The 26450-nt window shown below is 31.3% G+C and overlaps 1 protein-coding gene across 1 annotated transcript in view; it reads right to left on the reverse strand.

Annotated features, from left to right (window-relative positions):
* LOC111695811 (band 3 anion exchange protein) overlaps positions 1-26450 on the reverse strand; it is a 55735-nt gene that overhangs the window by 25905 nt on the left and 3380 nt on the right. The window contains exons 2-23 of the mRNA XM_023465252.1: positions 25621-25665; positions 20644-20903; positions 19200-19246; positions 18209-18274; positions 17767-17843; positions 17017-17079; positions 15184-15239; positions 14628-14742; positions 14050-14150; positions 12660-12776; positions 11998-12116; positions 10621-10713; positions 8687-8762; positions 8104-8323; positions 7539-7572; positions 7344-7434; positions 5569-5658; positions 3778-3924; positions 2547-2588; positions 1697-1791; positions 684-819; positions 70-177 (exon numbers count right to left, since the gene is read on the reverse strand). Coding sequence (XP_023321020.1) covers positions 70-177; positions 684-819; positions 1697-1791; positions 2547-2588; positions 3778-3924; positions 5569-5658; positions 7344-7434; positions 7539-7572; positions 8104-8323; positions 8687-8762; positions 10621-10713; positions 11998-12116; positions 12660-12776; positions 14050-14150; positions 14628-14742; positions 15184-15239; positions 17017-17079; positions 17767-17843; positions 18209-18274; positions 19200-19246; positions 20644-20703 — 1953 coding nt within the window. The 5' untranslated portion in view covers positions 20704-20903; positions 25621-25665. The remainder of the gene's footprint in view (positions 1-69; positions 178-683; positions 820-1696; positions 1792-2546; positions 2589-3777; positions 3925-5568; positions 5659-7343; positions 7435-7538; positions 7573-8103; positions 8324-8686; positions 8763-10620; positions 10714-11997; positions 12117-12659; positions 12777-14049; positions 14151-14627; positions 14743-15183; positions 15240-17016; positions 17080-17766; positions 17844-18208; positions 18275-19199; positions 19247-20643; positions 20904-25620; positions 25666-26450) is intronic.

Below are 26450 nucleotides of genomic sequence, written 5' to 3' on the forward strand. Positions count from 1 at the left end.
TACATCATCCATTAAGTTTTCAAATATCTGTGCACTGTCCCTTTAAAGTTATAAAAAAAATGTACTCACCACATTTGACATTAGTGTTGAGAAGGATCGGCCGATCTCGTGAGGATCTCTTGTGAAGTCATTCTCAGGGGTTAACAGGATAAAAATAAACCTCATTGGTAGATTCACCTGCAATCATATTCATAAAATTATTTATTTAATTACAATTGTGAATTAAATTATTTATTGAAATGATTTTTTTACAAAAGAGAAAGGAAAAGGTTTGACTTTCTAATTTACTTAAGATAAAACTACTTTAGCTGAAATAACCACATTAAAAAAATAAATTTTATCGATTTACAAATTCATATTTGTAATGTCAATTATTTGTTTGTGTCACCCATTAACGCCATGAAAGGACTGAACCGACTGTAAAATCATAAGAAATTAAAAATTTCCCTCTGAAAAAAAAGACTTTGGACAATTTTTTTTTAAAACAAAAATATGCGCAGTAAAATATTTTTGAAAATGAAGAACTCGAAAAAGGCTAAGTTACTGTTGTTGTTTTTCATTAAAAAAAAAAGAAAATATTAAATACAATCTGTCAAATAAAACAAGGAAATGAACCATCCCCTCGAGAAAAATGTTAACTAGATAGTATATGATAAGTCTATAAAATAATCCTCATTCCTGACCTCTATTGTGTTGTTCATAACTATGGAGTTAGCGAGCCTAACAAATGCTGAAACTGTTTTCTCGATCCTGGCAGGTCCTACAAGAGTTAAACATCCTTCAGTACCCTCCTCTAGGCATGCCAGGATATCTTGCTTCCTAGACAACAACAAAAAATGATTATCAAATAATCAATTAATCTGGTTTGAAGATTTTACATATTAATCTTTCAGATTTGGCGAACACTGATTTTCTCATTGACTAATATTGCTGTTCGTGTGTGATTGATTAACCCTAAATCTAATAAATCTAATAATATTTAGCTTTCAACTTGTTTTCACGGCTGGCGCTGGATTTTCGAACATTCCTGGAAATTATAAAGATGTCGTCTTCATTATCAAAAATCCTCGAAACAGGAATAAATGTTTTCAAAAGTAACTCTCGGACCATAAAAAAAAAATAAAAATATTATGAAATATCAACTATATACGAATACGTGGAAAAATTATCAATGAATAAAGGTTGTAATATCTGAATAATTTGTTTGGAATTGAATTGATTTTTTTTTACGATCCCAGTCGAGTGTTGCAACTTTCTGAATTGGGGTGGACGCGCTACGTCCTTCGGTATGAGTCGTTTTTAACAATTTTCCCCTTATAGACGCAACAAATAAAAGTAAGATTAGTAGATAAGATAAGGTAAGGGAGGATCTGAAGACCCCCCCCCCTGGAGAGCCCAGACCGCCAACGAATATTTTTCGCCGTAAGCCTTTTTCGACAACACACCCTTTAAGCCTTTGACAAATGCATATAAAAACATGTAACACACTCATGTAAATTTAAGTATTTGTCAAAAGTTTTCACATTTTCTCCACCTTTTTTTGCCTTTTTTTAACCTTCTTAGCACCTGAACCATAAAAATGGTGTTGTGAAATAATTTATTAACGGTAAGGAATTAATGATTAACTTCTTAACCAAAAGTTTGGCGTTTCGACATTTTTCTGAAAAATCGAATAACTTTTTTTCTCGCCACTTACCTGGAGGTTAGATGCTGTTCAGTAAATGAATCACTGCGACGAAGAAGACCAGTGCTACTTCTCTTAACAGTAGCTCCCAATCCATCCATCTCGAGCTAAAATAGGTTTGTTCTTCAAGATTAAATAAATATTTTTTATTTTTTTTTTATTTTTAAATATAACAAATTAATTTAAGCTTATTAATCCCGAACTGCGAATGTGGTGTTTTCGTAGTTTTCAAGATAAAAGCTGAAAATGTTATTTGAATTTAAAGTCCAATCCGCCACGTAATTTGAGTATTTTTCAAATTGAAAATCATAGTATTCCCTATTTTCTAGGGACAGGGCTAACCAAAACAGATAATACTCGCTAATCGGTTTCCTCCATTGACATCATTGGGCTTTGCAAAGCGTCCATAAAAACATAGAAGTAATTGTTCACCAAACGTGAGAATCAATTCTAAATGTTTAAAATTTCCTTTCAGTTTATATATTTATGTCATTATTAAGTGCGAAATAAATTTTGCCAGGATTTAAATTTTTTCTAGAAAGTTGAAAATCAAAATGCAATTTTATAATTAAATTGAGTAAAATTGAATAAAACTGAAAATGGCACTGTAATGAATATCATGCGTGCGAAATTTTTTTCGCACTTACAATATTCCATTACAATAACTTAAATAGATATTCTGTTTGCTTTTAAAAACTGCCGAGTGGGACCGAATTTCTTATCTTCAACCCCCCACCCCCATGAAAATTGTTATTGCTCTGTAATTTACATTAAAAATGCTAACTGTTATATTAAAATTAACAATGTCTGTTAAGAGGGGTGCGAAGCGTTAAGAATTTTAAAAGAATTAATTTTCACCAACCTTGATCTCGTCTTCCTTCTCCATCACATTAGAGTTTGAGTCCTTAACATCAAAACAATTAAAATAAAATTAAAAACTTGGAAAGAAGCAATGGAAGAGAAAAAAAATTGAAAGAAGTTAGGGGAAAAAGGGAAAAAAAGAATGGAAAATGGAAGAAAAAGTACAAAAATCTAAATTTAATATAATTTATCAATAATCTACACAATAATTTAAACTATTTGTCCCCCAATCTACATAATTACAACTACTTTATATTTGTTAGATAATAAGAACATCTTCTAAAAAATACGTCTGATAAACATATCTTGTAATTATAAACCTTAAAATTGGTTTCCCAAAATTTTATATATTTTGTGTTAAAAATAGAAAATTTGAAATTAAATTAATTTCACTAGAAAACAACGTCTCAAAGCTTTCTATCTCTATTGAAAGGTTTAAAAGCAGGAATATTAAGTTTTGTGTACGTAGAATAATAATTTCAAAATGATTTTTTGTCATGTTAGATTTAATAACATTAACTTTAAATGTCAGTCTTCAAAACAAAAAGGTTTCTACCTCACTTTAAGATTGTTAAAACTTCTTAAATAAAAATAAAATAAAATCAAGAATTTTCTAAAATTCATAATTATACAGAATATTTATATGTAGAGAAATCCAATGTTTTCATATTCTTAAGAATACTAGTTCATGACAAAAACGCGATTTTGTCGATTCTCATGATTATTCTGACTACCAGCACATACTTAAACTATATATCTACAAGATATTGAATATAATATATATAAGGATCTAACCCACTAGAGCAAGCATGCTTTGATTGTGTATTTACAATATCTTAATCTTACCCTTGGTTTTTTTTCAGCAGACTTCGGGAAGAGAAAAGATTTCAAATGTATTAAAAAGTTTTCTTTAAAGAATTGTGAACGTAATTTTCATTGGCCCTTCAATTAAAAAAGGAATGGAGTTTTGGCCATGTTGTCAAATTTTCTTATCCCTCAAACAGAATTCTAAGTTGGAACTATTCAAGTTCAGATTACAAAGATATAGGGATAAGAAAAAAAAACTCTGTTCCTATACAACGAAACTTGTAATAAACCTTTATCCGTGAAATCAAAGAAAATCTGAGGAACTTGTTTAAGCATTTATTCCTAAAATGAAGGTCCAGTAAACATCATGTAAACAACCCTTCAAAACCGAGGTTCATATGATCCCTTGAGTAAAAAATGCATGCCTCTTTTTTCTCCTGTGACCGTGATGAGCTTTTGTATCCTCCAAACGAGGTTCTGTGAACTCCCATAAATGATGATTTCTTGGTTTCTGAATCTACAGATTTCTGTGGTTCGAATCCAAACGAACTACGTTGACCTTCCAGCATTTCCTGAACATTGGAGTTTCTACAACTCTCGACCAAGGATTTGATTTTTAAAAAGCCTTGACCAAGTAAACTTATTGCATCTGACCAACACCAATGACCATGTTAACATAAAATAAAGACCTCAACTTTCTCATCGAATTAATTGATCTCATTTTTTACAGATTTAAGTGGCCTCATTAACTTGATTTCATATTTTTTTGACAACGCTAATTAATCATGTTTTAAACAGTTTTTTAGTTGAACAAAACAGAAGAACTGAACACTTGTCTCGAACTCTAATTTTCTAATACGTGTATTTTGGTATCCTGAGACGTAGATTCTATATATATTAAATTATGCATTCTGATTTCTCAAATAGTCATAGTTTCAAATATCAAAGGATTAGAAATTCAGAGAGTTTTCAGTTAATTTGTTTTAAAAAAAAATACGATTTTTTACAATTTCAATTTAGTTGGGAAAACATTCTTTTTTAGATAGGAATACACAAAATCTTGATTAGTATTGATGTCAGAGGTCATAATAAGGATAAAGGCACTTTTTTGGCGGTGAACCCCCCCCCCCCTCTTCTCTATTGACAGAATTTTATATTCATACTTAATGAGCGTAATGGAAAATAACAGCTTAGAAATAAAAATAAACATTTACGTTGACATTAATATTTGCTTGAACGGAAATTTACAAATATTGCGTGAGTTTAGTTAAACACCTTGACTTAAAGTCAAGTTTGACCAGTTTATCATTTTTTCCTCTGAAATGTCAGTCATTGAGAAGCAATAATGGATTTTTAATTGACAAAAGATAAAAGATTTCAGCCAATTTTTATTAGAATTGACAACTAGTAATAAATAAAAGGTTTGTTATTGACAGTATGAAACACACTCCAAATCAAAAAAAAAGGTTCTCAGACCTTTCATCGGAACTTTGTTCAAATCCCCTTGTAACAATTTTGTGCAAAAAAGTATTTAAAATATACGAATTAGGAATATATCAGGAACCACCATGAAATAAACTGTTTTTACACGCAAAGTGCTACCCAGGCTAAGTTTTGTTTACATTCTTCCCTGAAACTGCAGTACATATTATTCTATGAAAGATCTTAATGCTTTTTATATATTCGCTGGGAGAGTGTTCAGGAATTTAAATGATAATTGTGTTGAAAGTTGTTATCTTAGGAAGTAGGTGTCAAGGTTTCATTATGAATTGCCGAAGAAGGAAAAAGATTAAAAATATTAGTTTGGGTTTTCGAGTTGTTAGAGTTGGAAATGGTCGAGTTTGGTTAGATATTGCAAAGGTTTGGTCAAAAATTGGGTTTAAGTTGGGTTGGGTTTGGTTGTAAAAGGAAGAAACAGGATAATCTCGACTGACCCTATACCCCTGGACATGAGGCCCATTGCTGGAAACTAAAAATTCCCAATTTTCCTAAAATAGTTCAAATTTAATAAATTAAAATAAAATTAAATGTGATTTAGGAAAAGTGTTCACATGCGGTTCTCTTCATTCAGTGCAAACCCTGAAACCATGTTTAAATATTTACAATCCTTCGCCTGATACCTTGTACAATAATTAAAACCGAATGGAGTGCACCATGAACTGCTGTACAGTGTACACCATGAACTCCTGTACATAAACCTCTGGGTTGTACTGTACCTCCGACTCAGGATCCTGGGACTGAGAACTATGTTTTTGGGAGTAAAAACTCCGTTTCTTCTTGGAGGGTTTAGGATCATCTGAAATTCCCTATACACATCCAATAGAATAGATGATTAAGGAATACTTACTTTTAAAGTCGTCATGCTTTACATGATTATGTAGTATATACACTGTACAAAGCTTAAAAATTTAAATAAATAACTATTTAATTTAATTTTAACTAAAAGTGGGTCATGCTGGTTTGTCCCCATAGGTCAAAGTGCCCAATCTTTGAATTTAAAAATATCTTTTAAATATTCTTAAAACCAAAGAACTTTCTCTTAATCGAAATTTCAATTTTGAAGATAAGATCTCTAAAATAACATTTTAAATTTTCGAACTTTATGGGGGAAAAAAAATGCAAAAATCAATGGTTTCTATAATGAGTTAAAAGAAAAGATAAATGACGAGAATTTTTTTTTATTTTCCCCCGAATTCAAATATTATTTAACTGCTTTTTCTTTTAAAAGAACAGTTAAGTGTTCAACATCGGAATCTGATATTTCAACTGATGATAAGTTTTGAAAAAACATCCGCTTTAATTTCTATGGCGAAGTACTTTTTTACAAGAAAATTTAAAAGCTTTGTCATGAATTTGCATGTTTTATTAGATGATAAAGTGTTAAGTAACATTGTTGACTCGTGAGAAAGTGTTCGAATGGGCACTTTATTTGATTGTCTACCAATATTTGTATGTGTGTCTTGTAACTAGGTTTAACTATGTGTGTGTCCCAAGGTTTATGAAAATATACAAAGTAGGTCGATCACAGATTACACAGGTTTGACAGGAAAGATGGTCGTTATCTTTGGTTCATTATAAGAACCTCCAATCTTGTATTTGACCAATAAAAAATGAGCGGACATAGTTCGAGCTGACCGGGCACAGTTCTAGCTATCGAAACTTTAAATCTAAGAGCAATTATAACGAAGCTGCTCTCTCATGGTCTGATTGGGTGTGGGCGAACTGTTGGCTTCTGATTGGTATTAAAAAAAATAATCAATCCAATTTGTGAGTTGTCTTGATAGAATCTCATAAAACTTCAAGAAATTTGATAGAATCCCATGAACATTAAACGAATATCATAAACTTTGATAGAATATCATAAGACTTTGATAGAATCTCATTCACCTTTGATAGAATCTCATAAAATCTAAGAAATGCTCGAATCAAGAACAGATTGATAACAATATCAGGGAAAGGAACTAAATCATAAGACAAAACGGTGTCTGGTCAAAAATATAGTTTGTCTATGATTTTAAACGTTTCTTGCCCTATCTGAGTAATCTGTGAAATCAATAAATATGGGATTAGAGAGTATAGTTGGCATGTGAAATATGTTCCGTCCCATATTTATTGAATATCCCTGTCTACTGGTTGCACTGTGCTCTATATTATAGTAAAAGGACATAACTTAGGTGGTTTTCTTTTACTTATAGGTTTTTGGACTTTAAAAGGTTCTGCACAACAAAAGTTTGAAAAATGTCATAATTGTTTCATTAAACTATGGCAAATTTTTGACCTGGAGAGCAAATATATGCAAAAAAAACGAACAAAACATATTTTTTAAAATATTGCAAAGCACAATAACTTTTACAGAAAGCAGTTGGGAAAATTTGGATCCTTCACAAGTTCACAGTTTTTGTGTTGTGCCTTGAAAAAATTCTAAAAGCGTAAAAGTTTTTTTAAAAAACCACCACGTCATGTCCTATCACTAGGCCTATACATGACTCACCGGTAGGGACTTGTTGGAGGTGTTCCTCTTTAAACCGAACCTGAAGGTGTTGTGGTGGGGCTCCACGTGCTTGTGCCTGTAGTTCAGCAGCCTAATCATAAATTCAAATCATTTTCCGTTTGCAAAATATGTTTTTTCTTACTTAAGGGGAGTATTTGCGAAAAGTGAAAAGAGGTTTACTCTCTGTATTATTACCTAAGTATATCAGGTTTATCCTCTGTATTATTACCTAAGTATATCATGTTTATCCTCTGTATTATTACCTAAGTATATCAGATGTCGTTTTCCATTGGTGCTATTGTTTTACATGATTGTACAATTGGCGTCTTCCATTAATGGTGCTATTGTTATACATGATTGTACAATTGTCGTCTTCCATTGGTGATATTGTTATATATGTTTGTACAATTGGCAATGCTCCATTCTATTGATAGACTTCAAGAAAACGAAAAAATATTTTTTTTAAATAATTAAATGAAAATTCGACCATCATTTCGTAGATATTAACCCCGGGCCCCATCAAAAATATATATAAAGGGAGTGTTCATTGCTATTAAAACGTATAGGATAAGAAAATAAATATATTGCGCTCAGATAAGTAAAGTGTTTCGTATTTTACAGTATCTTTCTCATTTTATTTCTATGGCAAGAAATTTTTAATCGAGATAATTAAATTCTACAGTGAGCCAATATAATACTACCGGGAGGGGGGGGGGTAATTTTCATCCCCTCCCCCTCATTTGGTGTATATTCATAGTCTACCTGACATTAAGTAAAGATCTGAAAGTAAGAGTAGATACGTGAGGTTTCCCCCATCTCCCTGCATCAGCCTCCAGATCCTCCTCATACTTGATCCATCTCGCCTTCTCCACCCACTCCTCACCCTCCAGCTCATCCATCTCTACGAAGAGATGGTGAGGAGTGTGATCAACCTCCTTCAGGAATCCATACTTCGCAGCCCTCTCCGTTTTAGTAGGCTCCTAATAGTAATATTTTAATTAAATACATTTACACTTTTAGGTATTGAGATACCTTTAACATACACTGTTAGATCAATAAAATATTATTATCAAAACATTTTAGTTAAACATCCCGAAAAATGTATAAAAAATCGTAGGTTGTTTTGGCAGCAAAAATTGGATTGCTGCCGAATTACCTAATAAATGGCTTATATTTTAAAATATCTCTTATGTAATATTTTGATGTCATTCAATTTTTGCTGCGAAATAATTTAGATTTCTAAATTTAGATAGGGAACTGTACTGTACTGTACTGTACTGTACTGTACTGCAGCTGTACTGTACTGTACTGTACTGTACTGTACTGTAAGCTGTTTATTGTACCTGATCAACATCTATGGAGATGGAAACGGAAGTTTTCTTAATCTTGTGTCTACCCCAACCAGCAGCCTTCTCAAACCTTGAAAAAAGTATCTTAGTAAAAAAAACTAAAAATCATAAATTGTTCTATTTTAATGTTTGCTATTTTACTTTTTAAAATATATGAATGTACATGAAAATGAATTAAGAACCTGTTCACCCATCAGTCATCACCAGCCCTGAATGGATGTTGCCAGGTTAAAAATAAACCTTTCTTTCTCTAGGATAGGTAGATAACTACGCCTAATATACTTCAGTGCTGAGAAGTTTACAAAGTTAATAATAAAGTATCAGGCAATATTGCTCGTATTTTATCATAGACTAATCTTTCACAGTGGTACAGATACTGTCAGATAGGGACTAGATATTTGCTTATTTAGACTAGCCTTATCCTGATGAAGTGTTACAAATAGGAGACTAGACATTTTTACTTATATACACTAGACTAATCTTTCACAGTGGTACAAATTTGGGACTAGATATTTACTTGTTTAGTCTAGACCTATCATCCACAGTGTTACAAATAGGGGACTAGACATTTACTTATTTATACTAGACTAATCTTTCACAGTAGTACAAATAGGGGACTAGACATTTACTTGTTTATGCTAACCTTATCATACACACACCAATTCAGATAGGGGACTAGACTTTAATTTGTTTATACAGATAGGAGACTAGACATTTATTTGTTGGTACAAGACTAATCCTGCACAGTGGTGTAGATAGAAGACTATGTACCTTGGACTGTTAATATGTAACAGTGGCTACTAATATTCACTGTGGACTCACCAAAATATACATTTGACTACCAATATTTATATGTGATTACCAAAATGTACGTTTGACTACCAATATTTACTTGTGACTACCAAAACGTAACTGTTACTAAACTACCAGTGATTACCAATATTAACCTATGACCACCAAAGGGTACTTTTGGCTAGTAATATTAACATTACTATAAATATTTAACTATGCCTACTAAAGAGTACTTATGGCTACTTATATTAACATGACTATTAATATTTACCTATGCATACTAAAGAGTACGTATGGCTACTAATATTAACATGACTATTAATATTTACCTATGCCTACTAAAGAGTATGTATGGCTACTAATATTAACATGACTATTAATATTTACCTATGCCTACTGTATGGCTACTAATATTAACATGACTATTAATATTTACCTATGCCTACTAAAGAGTACTTATGGCTACTTATATCAACATGACTATTAATATTTACCTGTGCCTACTAAAGAGTACGTATGGCTAGTAATATTAACATGACTATTAATATTTACCTATGCCTACTAAAGAGTTCGTATGGCTAGTAATATTAACATGACTATTAATATTTACCTATGCCTACTAAAGAGTACTTATGGCTACTTATATTAACATGACTATTAATATCTACCTATGCCTACTAAAGAGTGCGTATGGCTAATAATATTAACATGACTAGTAATATTTACCTATGCCTACTAAAGAGTACTTATGGCTACTTATATTAACATCACTATTAATATTTAACTATGCCTACTAAAGAATGCGTATGGCTACTAATATTAACATGACTAGTAATATTTACCTATGCCTACTAAAGAGTACGTATGGCTACTTATATTAACATGACTATTAATATCTACCTATGCCTACTTAAGAGTACTTATGGCTAATAAAATTAACATTACTATAAATATTTAACTATGCCTACTAAAGAGAACGTATGGCTACTAATATTAACATTACTATAAATATTTAACTATGCCTACTAAAGAGTACGTATGGCTACTAATATTAACATGACTATTAATAGTTACCTATTCCTACTAAAGAGTACTATGGCTAATAAAATTAACATGACTTTTAATATAATATTTACCTATGACTCCCAATATCTTCAATATCAGCATCTTTCAGATTCTGCAGATCGTCTTCTGTTACAGGTTTAGCTGCTGCTCCAGCTGCCTCAGGTCTGATGAAATATTTTTCATTTTTTAATTTAATCCCAAGATTTAAGTGCCAATAAAGTAAAATTAAACCATGTAAGTGGTTTTGAAGGGGGGAGGGGAATATAAAGCTTTGAATACCATTTCCAGACAGTGGTAATCAGTTTATAGCCAATTGATTGTCGTCTTCTTCTTCTTTTAATGAATTATTGTGCAGGATTTTGTTATTTGTAATTTGTGCCTAAAATCAATGTCTTCTTAAAAATTAAGAATTATCAAACGTTATAATAAATAAATAAATAATTTTCCTGATTGAAACGAATTTAAATGACAGGAGAAAACACAAGGATATCAATTTTATTTTAAAACGAAATCAATTTAAGTTTTATTTCCTTGTTTTAGATCAAATAAGACTGGTAACACATAAAGTAATTCTTAAGTCGATTGATTTAGTTGAATTCAAAAGATTAAATAATATTTTAAATAAACTTTTAAATTTTAAAAAATTGGATTAATTGCAGTTACACCATTGGAAACCATAAAATTCAGAACTAAATGCAAAATTGCATCGATAACTCCCCGTATACGACAACAGGTTCATTAATGGTAAAGTAAGCTTTAATTAAATTTGACCATAGATTAATTAAAATAACAGATTGGACACTAGATGTCGTCTTTTCAAGGTTTGGTTGACACTCTTTCACAGTAACCCTGAGGCAGGGGAGTTTCGCACACCCGACGTTTAAGTACAAGGCAGAGAGAGCCTGTTCTACGCCAACTGCGTGAAACTCCTCAGGGCTGCTACGTCAGGGTTATTTTGAACGAGTTTCATCCAAATTCTGAAAAGACGACATCTAGTGTCTCATCTGTTATCTTAATCTGAATTTGACATTATCATTTTAAAAGATTTCATAAAAATTAAGCTTATTTTTAATCATTGAAATAATAATAATAAAATTTGCCAATACATGTAATTGTATCTTCACAAAAGCTAAAGATGTTAGTTTTCAATAATATTATGCGACCAGTTTTATGCAAATTGACGGTATTAATAGAAGAATTTTTAGTTATCTACTTCAACATGTTTATGATATAGAAATGTCCTCTTTTCACTTGAAAAAACGGGTTTTGATTTTAAAGAAAATATTTATTTTTGGTTGAATTAGTATAAAACCTAAAAATTGTCTCAGAAAGTTTCTTAACTGAAAAAATTACAATAATTCTTTTCTCCAAATTGTATAGCCTGATTATTCGGAATTACAAAATTCCAATCAGATTCGATAAGTTTTTTTATAACTATGAAAAAATTCCTTTTAGATTTGTTGGCATCCTCCTTCTTCGATGCTTTCCTCTTACTATGGTCGTCTTCCTTCCTACTCGTCTTCCTGGACTGATTAGGCTTCCTGTACTGCCTGTGTCCAGATACATCCTAAAAATTTTAAAAATTTTAAAATTTATGAGAAAAAAAACTAAAAAAACCTTGATATGCTAAATGTAAGAGAAAAAGTATCTAATCAGCTATTTTCAAAAATGCGTTTTTCAAAATAGTGTTAGTCTGTATTATCAAGTCAAGTATTATTTAATTGTTATGTTATACTGCTACTTTTTTAGCTTAAGACCTTGAGGTAGGCCTTAATTTGCATATAATGACTTAACAGTCCTCTGAATATTCAGGCTTCATTTTCTATCAAAACAACAAAAATAACCAACACGTTTAAAAATTGTTTTGATTTCGATTTTTTGATTTTAATTTCGTGATTAAGTAATAAAAGTTGTTTACGCAAAAGTCGCATTCATACGGTCATACCTTAAATGTGCATTCCAGCTTTCTAAGAACCTGGTTTTTTGGTAATGTGTGATTGATAAAAAGTTTATATGGAATGAAAGGCTCTATACTTTATATTGTTTCATTGTTTCTCCAAACAACTCATCATCATCGTCATCCTCGAATCCAAGAGTAAACTTAGCTTACCTCTTCCAGTTCTCCAAACTCATCATCATCATCATCCTCGAATCCAAGAGTAAACTTAGCTTTCTTTTTCTCCGTCTCAGGTCCTTTCTCAGAGAAAACCGATGGGGATCCAACATCCTTCAATAAAAATGAATATTATGTAAAAAAAAGTTACTTACGGAGTTGTCATTGCAGGATACTTTTTCATTGAAATTGCATATCACACAAAAAATTAGAAAAGAGAAAAGGCGAAAAAAGTACGTTGAGCTAGCTTGAGAACCCGTCATGTCCCAAGTTAAACTAGCTTGAGAACCCGTCATGTTCTAAGTTAAACTAGCTTGAGAACCCATCATGTCCCAAGTTTTTAAACTAGCTTGAGAACCCAACATGTCCCAAGTTCTTTAAACTAGCTTGATAACCCGTCATGTTCCAAGTTAAACTAGCTTTAGAACCCATCATGTCCCAAGTTCTTTAAACTAGCTTGAAAACCCATCATGTCCCAAGTTAAACTAGCTTGAAAACCCAACATGTCCCAAGTTAAACTAGCTTGAGAACCCGTCATCTCCCAAGTTAAACTAGCTTGAAAACCCAACATGTCCCAAGTTAAACTAGCTTGAGAACCCGTCATGTCCTAAGTTAAACTAGCTTGAGAACCCGTCATGTCCTAAGTTAAACTAGCTTGAAAACCCAACATGTCCCAAGCTAAACTAGCTTGAGAACCCGTCATGTCCCAAGTTCCTCAATAAAAATTTGAGGCAAATCAGTCAAATGATTTATGATCGGACACCCCAACAAACTAACAGAGATTACAACTTTATATATATGTATATGTTTAATATAGTATTTTCAACTTTTTTCAGTTTAAATAAATATTTTAGATGTTTAAATATACATTTTTTCCAAGTCAAAATGTTTCATGGGTCTAACCCAATCATCAGTTGAAATAAAACTCTATGTTTACATATATATATGTTTATGTATATGTATATGTATATGTATATGTATATGTATATGTATATGTATATGTATATGTATATGTATATGTATATGTATATGTATATGTATATGTATATATGTATATGTATATGTATATGTATATGTATATGTATATGTATATGTATATGTATATGTATATGTATATGTATATGTATATGTATATGTATATGTGTATGTATATGTATATGTATATGTATACAGAAGCGTCAAAATGGGATTAAAAGTCACAGCTTTCTGGAATAAGGACCGAAATATTTACAAATATTACCATATACTGATCCCTTCATTTTTAACATTTTTGTGCAATTATAGTACTAAGCTTTCCCTTGGGTTGCTTTAGCAAATATACAGTCCTCTAAGCCTACATTTAATTTCATAATTATTGTTTTTGTTTTGTTTTAAAGGAAGATTTTACCTTAGAAAGATTTGCTGAGGATGAATGCTCTGTATCAATTACAGGGTTGTATACCCCCGCCTTCCAGGGGAGGGACGCTTCAGACACGCCTTCGTCAGATTCTAGATAATCAGTTCTTTTTGGTCTTTTCAATATCTCACAGGTACAGTGATAATCAGAAAACTATGGAATAGGAAGACGACATTAATACGACACAAAAGTAAATTTGACCTTGTTATAAAAAAATTAGGTCCTTGGACTTTTTAAAATTATTTGGCACAAAGGTGGTTGTACAAAAAAATGCAAAAAATTGAGCTGTTGAAAATAGTTCTATAAAAAACTAAGAACTCAATAAAAATAAAACTTAATAAAAAAATGCAAATTCAAATACGTGTTTAATAATTATTTTGTGAAAAAAAACTAATTTCTAATTATAAAAATAAAAACCTCTTTTACCTTTCATTCAACAATTATAACCATCTGTTTGGAAATAAAATCATAATTTTTTCGTTATTTTGTAATCAAACAGCAATAGAAAATGGCGAAAATGTTTGTTTTTGATATTTGTTTGAAAAAGTTCAATGCTTAAAAATATTGACCTTGTCCTCCATCCTCAGCCTCGTCTGGATCCTCCTCGACCTCGACTCCTCGGATTACAGGGAGCTGCTGAGCAGACTCACTCGGCTTACGATGACGCTTCTTGCCAATTTCTCCCTACAAACAAAAAACGTAAAAATTTAAAAATATTCAACAAAAAAATCAAAAAGTTTCATCCAACGAAAACGAAAATTTTCTCATCCAAATATAAATCTTCCAATATGATAGAAAAGAACAGAATTCAAAAGACGATGAGTTAGTATTTATTGAAAACTAAAATATCTATCTACAATTTGAAAGGAAAAATCTATTAGGATTTCAGGATTTTACTAATTACTTCTATAAAATAAAGCCTGAAAAAAAAATTTGCTTCGCCACGAAAATTAGTCGTAAACGTCTACAAAACTCAGTCTGCTCGATTTTATTAGTTGATTTCATAATAAGGTTGATTTCTGAGATATAGAAATTAAAACCTCTGATTTTTTGGGATGCGTCAAATTAAAAATTGAGTTTTAGTTCTATAGATAAAACATAGATCAGAAAGTAAAGAAAATATACCTTTTTCAAATTTTTCTTGATAATAGATTTGTTTTGTGGGAACTCAGAGTCGTGTCCTAAAATTACAAAGATAATGAAAAACATAATTAAACACCGGATTTTAACATGGGATTAGGAAACCAAATGTAGAAAACTGAATTAAGAACAAGGGAATAAGGAAGCAAGATTTAAACGCTGAATTAGGAACTCCGGACTAGGAAGCCAAGTTTAGAACACTGAATTAGAAACCCATGATTAGGAATCAAAGCTTAGAACACTGGATTAGGAACCCGGAATTAGGATACTAATCTTAAAACACTGAATTAGAAACCCGGGATTAGGAAACCAAGTTTAGAACGCTGAATTAGGAACCCATTATTAGGAAACAAAGCTTAAATTAGAACACTAGATTAGGAACCCAGTAATAGGAAACCAATCTTAAAACACTGAATTAGGAACCCAGAATTAGGTGGCCAAGCTTAGAACACTGAATTATAAACCCAAAATTAGGGAACCAAACTTAGAACAATGAATTAGGAACCATGGAATAAAAAATCAAATGTAGAACACTGAATTAGAAACTCTGGAATAGGAACCGTAGAATAGGAGCCGTGGAATAGGAACCCTGGAATAGCAACCGTGGAATAGCAACCCTGGAATAGGAACCGTGGAATAGGAACCCTGGAATAGGAACCGTGGAATAGGAACTTTGGAATAGGAACCGTGGAATAGGAATCCTGGAATAGGAACCGTGGAATAGGAACCGTGGAATAGGAACCCTGGAATAGGAACCGTGGAATAGGAACCCTGGAATAGAAACCCTGGAATAGGAACCGTGGAATAGGAACCATGTAATAGGAACCCTGGAATAGGAACCGTGGAATAGGAACCCTGGAATAAAGAACCACGGTTAGAAACTATTATCCCAACAAGACCTGAACCCGCAACATTTTCATCTTCTAGAATACTCTTACATCGATGTTTAAATCTCATATTAATTAATTCTAGAAAATAAAATACAGATTTTTAAATATTTCAGTCGAATCCATTATATTCCAGTATTTTAAGAATATTAAAATATTGAAATTCAAATAAAATTAAAAATATTAAAGATAAGTGGTCGTGGTGTATATCAATACAATGAAGACGATTTCTATTTAAATTTGGATTCCTACCAAGCTTTCACACAGCTTGGATACACTTGGATACACTTGGATACACTTGGAAACAAACAGAAAAACTGATGAACATATTCTTTTAAAGTTTACTTGTAAATAGAAAAGTCGTCTTCATTGTATTGATATAAACACCGACCAATGTAGAAAAACTATAGATCAGAAAACAAAGTCTAACTACAGTGTGGAGGTAAACTGACTAAGAATACTGAATGTTTGATTATATAACCAAACCATTCAACCAAACAGAGCTTAAACTAATTCTTTTAATTGAAATTATAAGCACCTCTTTATACGTAAAAATCTTCAATAATGCGTAACAATAGATCCTTAAAAAAAAGGCGACAACTGAACATATATAAAGTCTAAATATCACTTGTCTCACTATTTGTAATAAAAACTTATACTTGTGTACTGTTTATTATTGTACTACTGCAAACCGTTTACTAGTGAACCTTTGTACTATTGTTGTATCGTTGTACTGTTAAATCGTCGTACTATTGAACCTTTGTATTGTAACTGTTTTACCGTTGTAATATAAAACCGTTGAATAACCATTGGTGTACTTTTGTACTGTTAACCCGTTGTACTATTAAACCATGGCATGTACTGTTAAACTGTTGTACTTTTAAAACATTGTACCAATGTTGTACTATTATACTGCTAAACCGTAGCATACCTTTTACAGGAAAGAACGCTCCATCGATAGATGCCCTCTTTAATACAGCATCTCTAGTTGGGGCTGAACCAAAATAAAAAATAAAGCCGTGCAAAATAAAGCGAAAATGTGCAAAAAAAAAATATTATCTATTTGTAAAACATTAAAAAACCAAAACAGAAAATCAAAATTGACAAACGTTAACTGTTGATAGAAACAAACAAAAAACAAGGAATGTGCAATTCAACAATATTCAGAAGAGCAGAATTATTTCAAACCTTGCAAATACAAGAATTCTTTGAACAATCTGCTTCATATCTTTAGGAAAGGAAATTTTCTGCAAAAAAAAAACAATCTGAACATCTGCAATTGCAAACATTCGTTTAACATTTTGTATATTTTAGTGAGTTCAATTAAATTCTTGAATTTTACAAGTCAATTAAAAGATGGCCTTAAAAAAACATGAAAGAACATTTAATTACTTTTTCATAATAAAGAAATAAATTTGCTCCACTATATATCTTTTTTTAAAAAGCACTAATGGGTCATGGACATAGATACAAAGCATGATTTTCTAATCCCATTATCTTTGCAACCCAACATCCTAGACGTAAGCAATCTCAAACCTATGACTTTTGTTAGATACAATAACAAAAGTTAGCAATTTCAAAGGTTTACAACATCAAGTTGCAAAGATATCGGGATTAGAAAATTTGATTTTGTTGCAAAGACTCAATTTTCTTTGTTTCAAAACATTTAAGAATTAATCACCTTTCACAGGAGACTCAGCTAGACCCTCATCCCCTTCCTCATCCTCACCCTGCATACCTCCATCTGTACTTGCACTCCTAAAAACAAAAACAATATTAGAACATTTTGAATACGACTTAGCAAACTTCATATAAAATGAAAAAAATACTAAATAAAGGAATTGAGTCTTTGCCACAAACTCTTACTTTATAATCCCTATACCTTTGGAACCCAACGTCGTAGACCTACGACTTATGTTAGATCAAATAATCTAAGTTTGAAATATTAAACATTTACACTTTAAGGGTTATAAAATAAGAGTTTAGAATTAATCATTTGCGTGCATCTATTGAACGTTAAAACGGTTGAACTGAAGTTCATCAAGGATTTGAGAATTGAAAAATGTTGTAAAAAAATTATCAATTTTTAAAGCTGCATTAGATATGTATATATAGAAAGTAACCTGTAATAATTTCTTCCGGCATCAACATTTCCTTGTCCTTCTGGGTTGAGAGTAGCCGGGTCAAATCTTAACAAACAAAAATGGATTAAACATTTTAAACATTTAATTAATATTTCGTAAAATAGGATTTTAAATCTGGAGAGAATTTTCATCAATTGTTAAATGAGATTAGATCAGTATTATTTCAAAACAATGTTTTAATAAAAATATTCTATAATAAACCAGACAACTTGGTTTTAAAGGGACTGTCGATGTAATTTCAAGTGACTCTCAATTTGTACAAACGGAACCCTTTAAATCTTGTCTAAGGTAAGTTTTTCCCTTTAAATCTTGTCTAAGGTAAATTTATCCCTTTAAAACTTGTCTAAGGTATATTTATCCCTTTTAAATCTTGTCTAAGGTATATTTATCCCTTTAAATCTTGTCTAAGGTATATGTATCCCATTAAATCTTGTTTAAGGTATATTTATCCCTTTAAATCTTATCTAAGATATATTTATCTCTTTAAAACTTGTCTAAGGTATATTTATCCCTTTAAATCTTGTTTGAGGTATATTTATCCCTTTAAATCTTGTCTGAGGTGTATTTATCCCTTTAAATCTTGTCTAAGGTATATTTATCTCTTTAAATCTTATTTAAGGTATATTTATTCCTTTAAATCTTATCTGAGGTATGTGTATCCCTTTAAATCTTTTCTGAGTTATATTTTTTCCTTTAAATCTTATCTGAGGTATATTTATCCCTTTAAATCTTATCTGAGGTATATTTATCCCTGTTAAATCTTGTCTGAGATATTTTTCCCATATTGTTCAGATAAAGTTTAAAGGTGAAAGATTGTGAATCGGACATGCCACTCTATGAATCAATTGTCCCTTGTTTATTCCAGACTGCAGTCTGTCCGAGATTTATGTGTATCTTTACAGAAATATTTATCCTAATCCTCGTTGTTAATTTCATGAACAATCCCTTTACAGCAATAATGCATGCTTACCTTTCTTGCTTGAAGAGCTTGTCAAAATCTTTGTCGTACACCTCGTCCTAGAATATATTGTATAAATATTATTTGAAATAGTTCATGATATTTTCCCTTATTTCCNCCCCCCCCCGTTCAACATTGTGTACGTCCTGACTTTTTTAATTGTAAGATTCGAATAGTTTTATTTAAGATTTTTGTACAGGGGGAATTATAGGGAAAACCTTGAAACATTTAAATATTTGGAATTTAAATTCTTTTTCATTTTCTTTACAGTGCACATTCTTTCTAAAATACGAAGATTTTTTCTACTTCTTAAATTGTTTTAAGTAATTTAGATTTGTTCTCAAAAATGTATCACTTCTTTAAATGAATATATATCTATTTTGATTGACATTGTCTATTGTTGACATTGTATATATTTACATATATTCTTACATATTACCGGTGTTAAAGCATAAATTATTGCATAAAAGATGTTGAAAAGACAAATATAAAAAATAGTTGGCTGATTTAGAAAAGGCAATTTTTCTTTTACTTATAAGGTTTTCTACAATAAAGCTTCTAAAATAAAACTGCAGCTGGATGTATTTTTATTTTGGTTAACAATTTTTTTACTGTTTAGTGAAAATCAATTCGATTAAAGGGAGTGTTCGCGAAAAATGAAAGGGGGTATAGGCTTGCGGCGAAAAATAAGCGCTTTTAGAAAGATGCAACGTTCATGATCTGAGAGTTACTTTTAAAAACATTTATTCCTGTTTCGAGGATTTTTGATAATGAATACGACATTTTTATATTTTTCAGGAATGTTCGAAAATCCATCGCCAGCGAAAATTATTTTTTAAAAAAACAAAATTAAAAATATTATGAAATATTAACTATATACGAATGCGTCGAAAAATAATCGATGACTACCGTTTGCAATATATGAATGATTTGTTTGGAATTAAATTGATTTGTGTACGATCCGAGTTGAACGTTGCATCTTTTCGAAATTGTATGGACGCTGCTTTCTTCGGTGTGAGTCATTTTTAACAATTTTCTCCTTATAGACGCAACAGATAGAAGTAAGATTAGTAGCGATCAAAAGCGCTTTTTTTTGCCGTAAACCTATACCCCATTTCATTTTTCGTGAACACTCCCTTTAAATTGATCGAGGTAATCTGAAATGAGCTACGTATGTGTTTTAGAAGTTATTAAAAATGTTCAGAATTCATAGCAAAATATGGATTATTGATTATTTAAGTTTAAAGCATAACGTTAAAAAGATTAAAATCGAAAAATTTAGTTTTTTATCTACAAAGTTTTGCCCTTTCCGCGCGTCCACATCATGACTTCAGTTTACTGCGTCCTACCACTCACAAATACTAATCAGTATTCACATATAGTTGAACAAATACTGTTGAAAGCAAAGAAAACCAAGCATAGTAATATTGAAAAAAAAAATTTATTGAACACTTACCTTTTCCGATCCAAGTCCTGTAGGTACGCTTTGCGCCCTTTTACCACCAGAATAGTTCATAGTAAACCTGTTCTCCTTCTGGAACTTACTCCGCTTTTCACTAGATTTTAATATTGTTTTTTAACTTTAATTTTTAGCTTTCACTGTTTATTCTAATATTTGTCAGCTGCTAGGAACTGTATCTGCAACCAATAGGATGGTTTGCTGAAGGTTGGTTCAACCAATAGGTTGGCAGTATCACGCCGGTCGGTTTTCAGTCCCTAGACAGACATATGATTAATTAAATTAACATTTACTGGCGATGATTCTTTTATTTACATTAGGAAACGTTCCAAGTGTATGTTTTCTAATTGAATATATTGTATGTATACACTACATCAAGGAGAATTGAATAGAGAATGAAGAAAGTACATACCATATTACCCCATGATAGAGAATACCCGGAGAAATAAAACCGTCCAACCCTAACCAACCCTAGTGTGATGAGTCTACTGTGTACAGTTACGAGGCCAGGCTGTCTCTGGGTATAGACTAAAACTGGGAGAGAAGGTTGTTTCCAACCCCTAGTTCTTATTTTATCAATATATGCAGGAAATATTAACGGAGAACTAAACTGCAAATTCAGCACTATTCTTACTCTAACCGAGATATACACATAGAGAATAGAATATTAGCGTTTTTATAAATAGATAATTACGGGAGATATTAGTGGGAGATGTAAAAATAATGGGATTTTTTTTATCACACTAAACATATTCATTTAATTTTTAGTCATCTGTTCTTAGTTAACATGTGTTCAGCATCTTGTCCACACTCTAAGATGCAGCTAATTATTCTTCATCACTGGTAGTCCTGGAGTCTTTGGATGGGAGAAATCATCACGCGATGAATTGTACCTCAATATTGTAGTTTTATATGTTAGATATTTGTTCCTACATTTGTTTTATTTACTATTCAAAAATCTTTAAAAGGACTCATAAAATTGATTCTTTTACTTTACGATACTGTATAAGGGTGTTTTTCAATTCTGTAATTTTTTTAAAGCTTTTATAATCCTTTTGAACAATCCTTTTAATTTACAAAAAGTTCTGGGTAGCTTACCAATGGACGTTCTATAATCCGTAAAGAAAATCCAAGAAATGAATACATGTAAATCTGCAATTTCATATTTTCACCAAAAATCATGTCTTCTGGAGAGGCAGACAAGACATAATGCTTTGATCTTTCTTTGATCTTTCTGAAATTTTAACACGAACTAGGCCTGGTCATAGAGAAAATTCTCTGAAAATTAAAGTCAGATCGGTCAACAAATAAGTGCGCAGCGTTAAAACCCCTGTCGCTCTCACTCTCGCCCATGTCAAAGTTGCAGGAAATTTCCGCTCCAGAATCTGGTTGTGTACCAAAGAGAATGGAAATTGGAGGCCATTTTGAGCATTTAATAATTAGAGATTAATTTTTCTTTTGCTTGCTATATACCAAACGTCCATATATGCGTGGACAACCTTAATCGTTTAATAAATGTAATCCATTATGATTTAACCTTTGCTGTACCAGAACCATAATTTACAGAATTAAAGAAAAACTTGTATATTAGTTTCGTTGATCTGGTTTATACCAATTTTGTTATCAATACCAAATCTGATAAAGAAACTATGACCTTTACAGTAGTTCAGAGAATTAGATGGATTGGTCCTGAAATCCGAACCAACGATGAAACCTCGCTAAGCCATTAACTGCCGCACAACATGTAATCAAAAATGATAATTTGCTCCCACAAATTCTATTTCAGTGACTCATGACATATGCTTGACAGAGATTTAATCAAATCTTTGCCATGACCGATCATTTTTGTTTTACAATATATACAAAGAGAAAAATGTTCACAATTGAAATTAAAGATGGGCGCGAAGCGCCCTGTAAGTATTGTATTAAATATTTTGGAAAAGTAAAAAACCAGCAAAAAACTGCATGGGCAAAATGATTGAAAGAATTGAAGACTGAGTTAATTCCCTACACTAGTCGTCTTTGAATTCTCAGTCTTTGTTGATAACCCTGTATGGATGAACCAACGAGGTTATAGTGTATAGAGTGATGATGTACACAAATCCTATATTAATTGTATAGGCCGGGAACTATACAGAGAGCGTACTGCATATTTGTTTATTATAATGAGATTCTGGCCTAACCTATAGTATATAATTACTAGTAAACAGTTGTAAGTGTACTGTAAAGCTAACTGAGCACACAGGTAGAGATCTATCATCCCCCTTGGAATGAATCCTTATAACTTTATTTACACAAAGTGGTTTGCTAAATGATGAGCTAGGAATATGAAAAAATTGCGCGTTTTTTTTTGGCAAAAATTGGAAGATAATGAAGAAGTAAATTCCTAATGCGAATATTATTCGATACTTTTCTGGACTGTCCTTTCTTGGGACACCGTATATACAAAACTGGATTTAGAGCCGAGAAACTGCATTTTCAAGCTGGCAATGAGACCCCTGTGCAGTTTTTGCCCTCAAGCAATGAATCTATAATTTGGGAGAGTGTTCAGAGTGTAAGCCAAGCCAAGCCCGGTCCTATACAAATATGCTACATACTAGATATATGTACATTTTATCATATGGTTTTGTGGCAATACACAGAGTTTCGGAGATAAAACTTAAGTGCGCATATTACTGAGTAGGTTATTTGGAGAGTTTCCTTCTCTTTTTTAGTTTTCTTTTCCCTTCTCCATTCTTCCTCATCCTTCTCCGTTCTTCCTCATCCTTCTTCTCTTCTTTCTTCCTTGTCCTTCTACGTTCTTCCTCATCCTTCTTCTCTTCTTTCTTCCTCGCCCTTCTACGTTCTTCCTCATCTTTCTTCTCTCTTTGTTCTTCTTCCTTCGTCTACGCTCTTATTCATAATTCTACATACTTCCTCATCCTTAATACATACATCCTCACCCTTCTACGTTCTTCCTCATCCTTCTACATACTTCCTCATCCTTCTACATACTGCCTCATCCTTCTGTGTTCTTCATAATCCTTCTACATACTTCCTAAACCTTCTACGTTCTTCCACATCCTTCTATACATACTTCCTCATCTTTCTACATTCTTCCTAATCCTTCTACGTTCGTCCTCATCCTTCTTCTCTTATTTCTTCAACACCCTTATACATTCTTCTTCATCTGTTTTCGTTCTCCCTATTTTTTCTCCTTTCTTCTTGATCCTTTTTCCGTTTATCCTCATCCTTCTGCGTTCTTCTTCATTACTTCGAATCCTTTCTCATTCGATTTCTCCATTTTTATCATTGTCATTCTTTGTCATTCTTTGTCATACTTTGTCATTCTCTGTCATTCTCTGTCATCCTCTATCATTCTCTATCATCCTCTATCATTCTCTGTCGTTCTATATGTTCCGCTGTAAATTTGTTCACTTCTTCTCATTCTATCTCATTTTTTCTCACTTTTCTTATCCTTTCGCATTCTGCCTCTCTTCTTCTTCTTCTTATCCTTTCGCATTCTGTCTTTCTTCTTCTACTTCTTATTCTTTCGCATTCTGTCTTTCTTCTTCTACTTCTTATTCTTTCGCATTCAGTCTCTCTTCTTCTTCTTCTTCTTCTTCTTCTTCTTCTTCTTCTTCTCCTTTCCCATTATGTCTCTCTTCTTCTTCTTCTTCTTATCCTTTCCCATTATGTCTCTCTTCTTCTTCTTCTTCTTATCCTTTCGCATTCTGTCTCTCTTCTTCTTCTTCTTCTTCTTCTTATCCTTTCTCATTCTGTCTTTCTTCTTCTTCTTTTTATCCTTTCGCATTCTGTCTCTCTTCGTCTTCTTTTTCTTATCCTTTCTCATTCTTTCTCACACCTTCATATCCTTTCTCACAACTTTCCATTCAATTCCCCCCTCTCTCATCTGAAGAAGATGGGGCTAATTGATTCTTTTAAAAAGATGATCCCCACCAAACACATGTTGCATGTTTAAATCATTTAAAATTTATTACACATTTTAGAGACATTATTTCAGATTGAACTGTACAGGCGAACAAAATTCACTCCTTTCCAATTAAAATGATAACTATGAGGGTTAATCCTTTAAATAGACTAATAAACAATCTTTTTTACTTTTCTGAAAATTCACAACTTGTCAAGCAGAAATGGGACCCACGGTGACAGGTTCTCAATTTTACAAAGAAATTGATAATATCTTCATCATGATCATTAATAAAGATTAAAAGGGTTCGTTTGTGAATCGAGACAAAAATAAATCTTTTATGTTTTGTTTTTAAATCTTTGTGAATGTATGAAAATTGTCTGATATATAAATCAATGTTTGTGTTATGTTGTATATACACAGTACACAGTACGGAATACAGCTGGAAGCAATAAATGCCCTCATATTGAAATGTCGAGTTCTACGAAGAACTGTGGAATTCTTTACATAAACATTATTTTATGTTTTGACTGTATAGATACTTACGCAATAAATATGAACGCTAAGTTACATATGAAAATATTTTTAAGATTTACAACAAAGCTGAGAGGAAAATGTCGATTTTTTTTAATAACTGCTTTTTCCTTTTCAAAAGTTTTTTTTCTCTTTTGATGTATGATATGATATTCAGATTAGAAAATAATTAAAATAGAAATTCTTTTTTTCTGTATCAATATACGGTGACATTTAAATTACATTTTCAAACAGTAAAACAAGAAACAAAGATGCATTTTAGCAGAGAAATATCAAACCCGTTGAAAGTCAAACATATATGATTAAAATTTTTGGACTCGGAAAAAGGACTGATAATCATTTTATTATTTAAAAAAAAAATTTTAAAGCCTGAATCGGCTGGAAAAAAAATCATTAAACCTTAAAAACTAAAACTTAAAAAGGTCTTTTTTTACTACTAATATCAATTATTTCTATCAATAATGACAAAGTTTTATTTTTGGTATCATTCATTTTCATAACAAATGTACAAAATTTTTTTAAAAACATACCTTCTGTGATTTGCAGGAACACACATTTTGATAGATTTTCTCAGCCTGAAAAATTTTAAAATCATTATGCTTCTTTGTACGAAAAAAAAGGTTTTTAAGAATAACAAAATATATTTTTAGAAATGATAACGCAGAAACGTTATTTAAGTATTTCAAAAACTTAATATAAACTTAATGATTGTTGTAATTTTACACTTTTATCGCATTTAGGAGTCTTAGAATTTTAAAAAATCTTGCATATTATTTTCTGTTTTATATGCTTTGTCAAAATCTTTTAATTGATTAAAAATTTTGCGTAGTTTGTTGTCCTTCTTGTGCTATACTAACTAAATTTTTTATTAAATTTTGATTTATATTTTAGCAAAAAATGCATTACATTACATGCAGAAAGAACAAAAATTCTAAAAGTATAATTCAGTCTCAGTTTTTAATCTCCTTTAAAAGATAAAAGAAACTACTGTTGACAAAATTTCAATCGGATCTCTATAAATTGAAATTACGTCTACAGTTCCTTTAAGAATCTATATCTATATTCGCTAATCTACTTGTTCAGATGTTTGCAAATCTATTGTTCTGAATTTAAATTTCAAGTTTAAATCTTGTCAAATCTGTTTAAGCTTAAATCTCCTCAATTATAGCTAAATGTAATACTGATCTGCTAAACGAGTAGTTTCTAGTATACATCATTTGTATTGAAACAATTTCATGTTCAAACTGTTTTTAGAATATCAGGGGTCCGAGGGAGGGGGATGGAGTTAAACTAAAAAATCTAAATTTTCTATCTTCTATCTTTTCAAAAATTCTCCATAAACTTTTTAATTTCAGCCCTT

This window comes from Eurytemora carolleeae, unplaced genomic scaffold, assembly GCF_000591075.1.
Source record: "Eurytemora carolleeae unplaced genomic scaffold, Eaff_2.0 scaffold56, whole genome shotgun sequence".
Lineage (NCBI taxonomy): Eukaryota > Metazoa > Arthropoda > Copepoda > Calanoida > Temoridae > Eurytemora > Eurytemora carolleeae.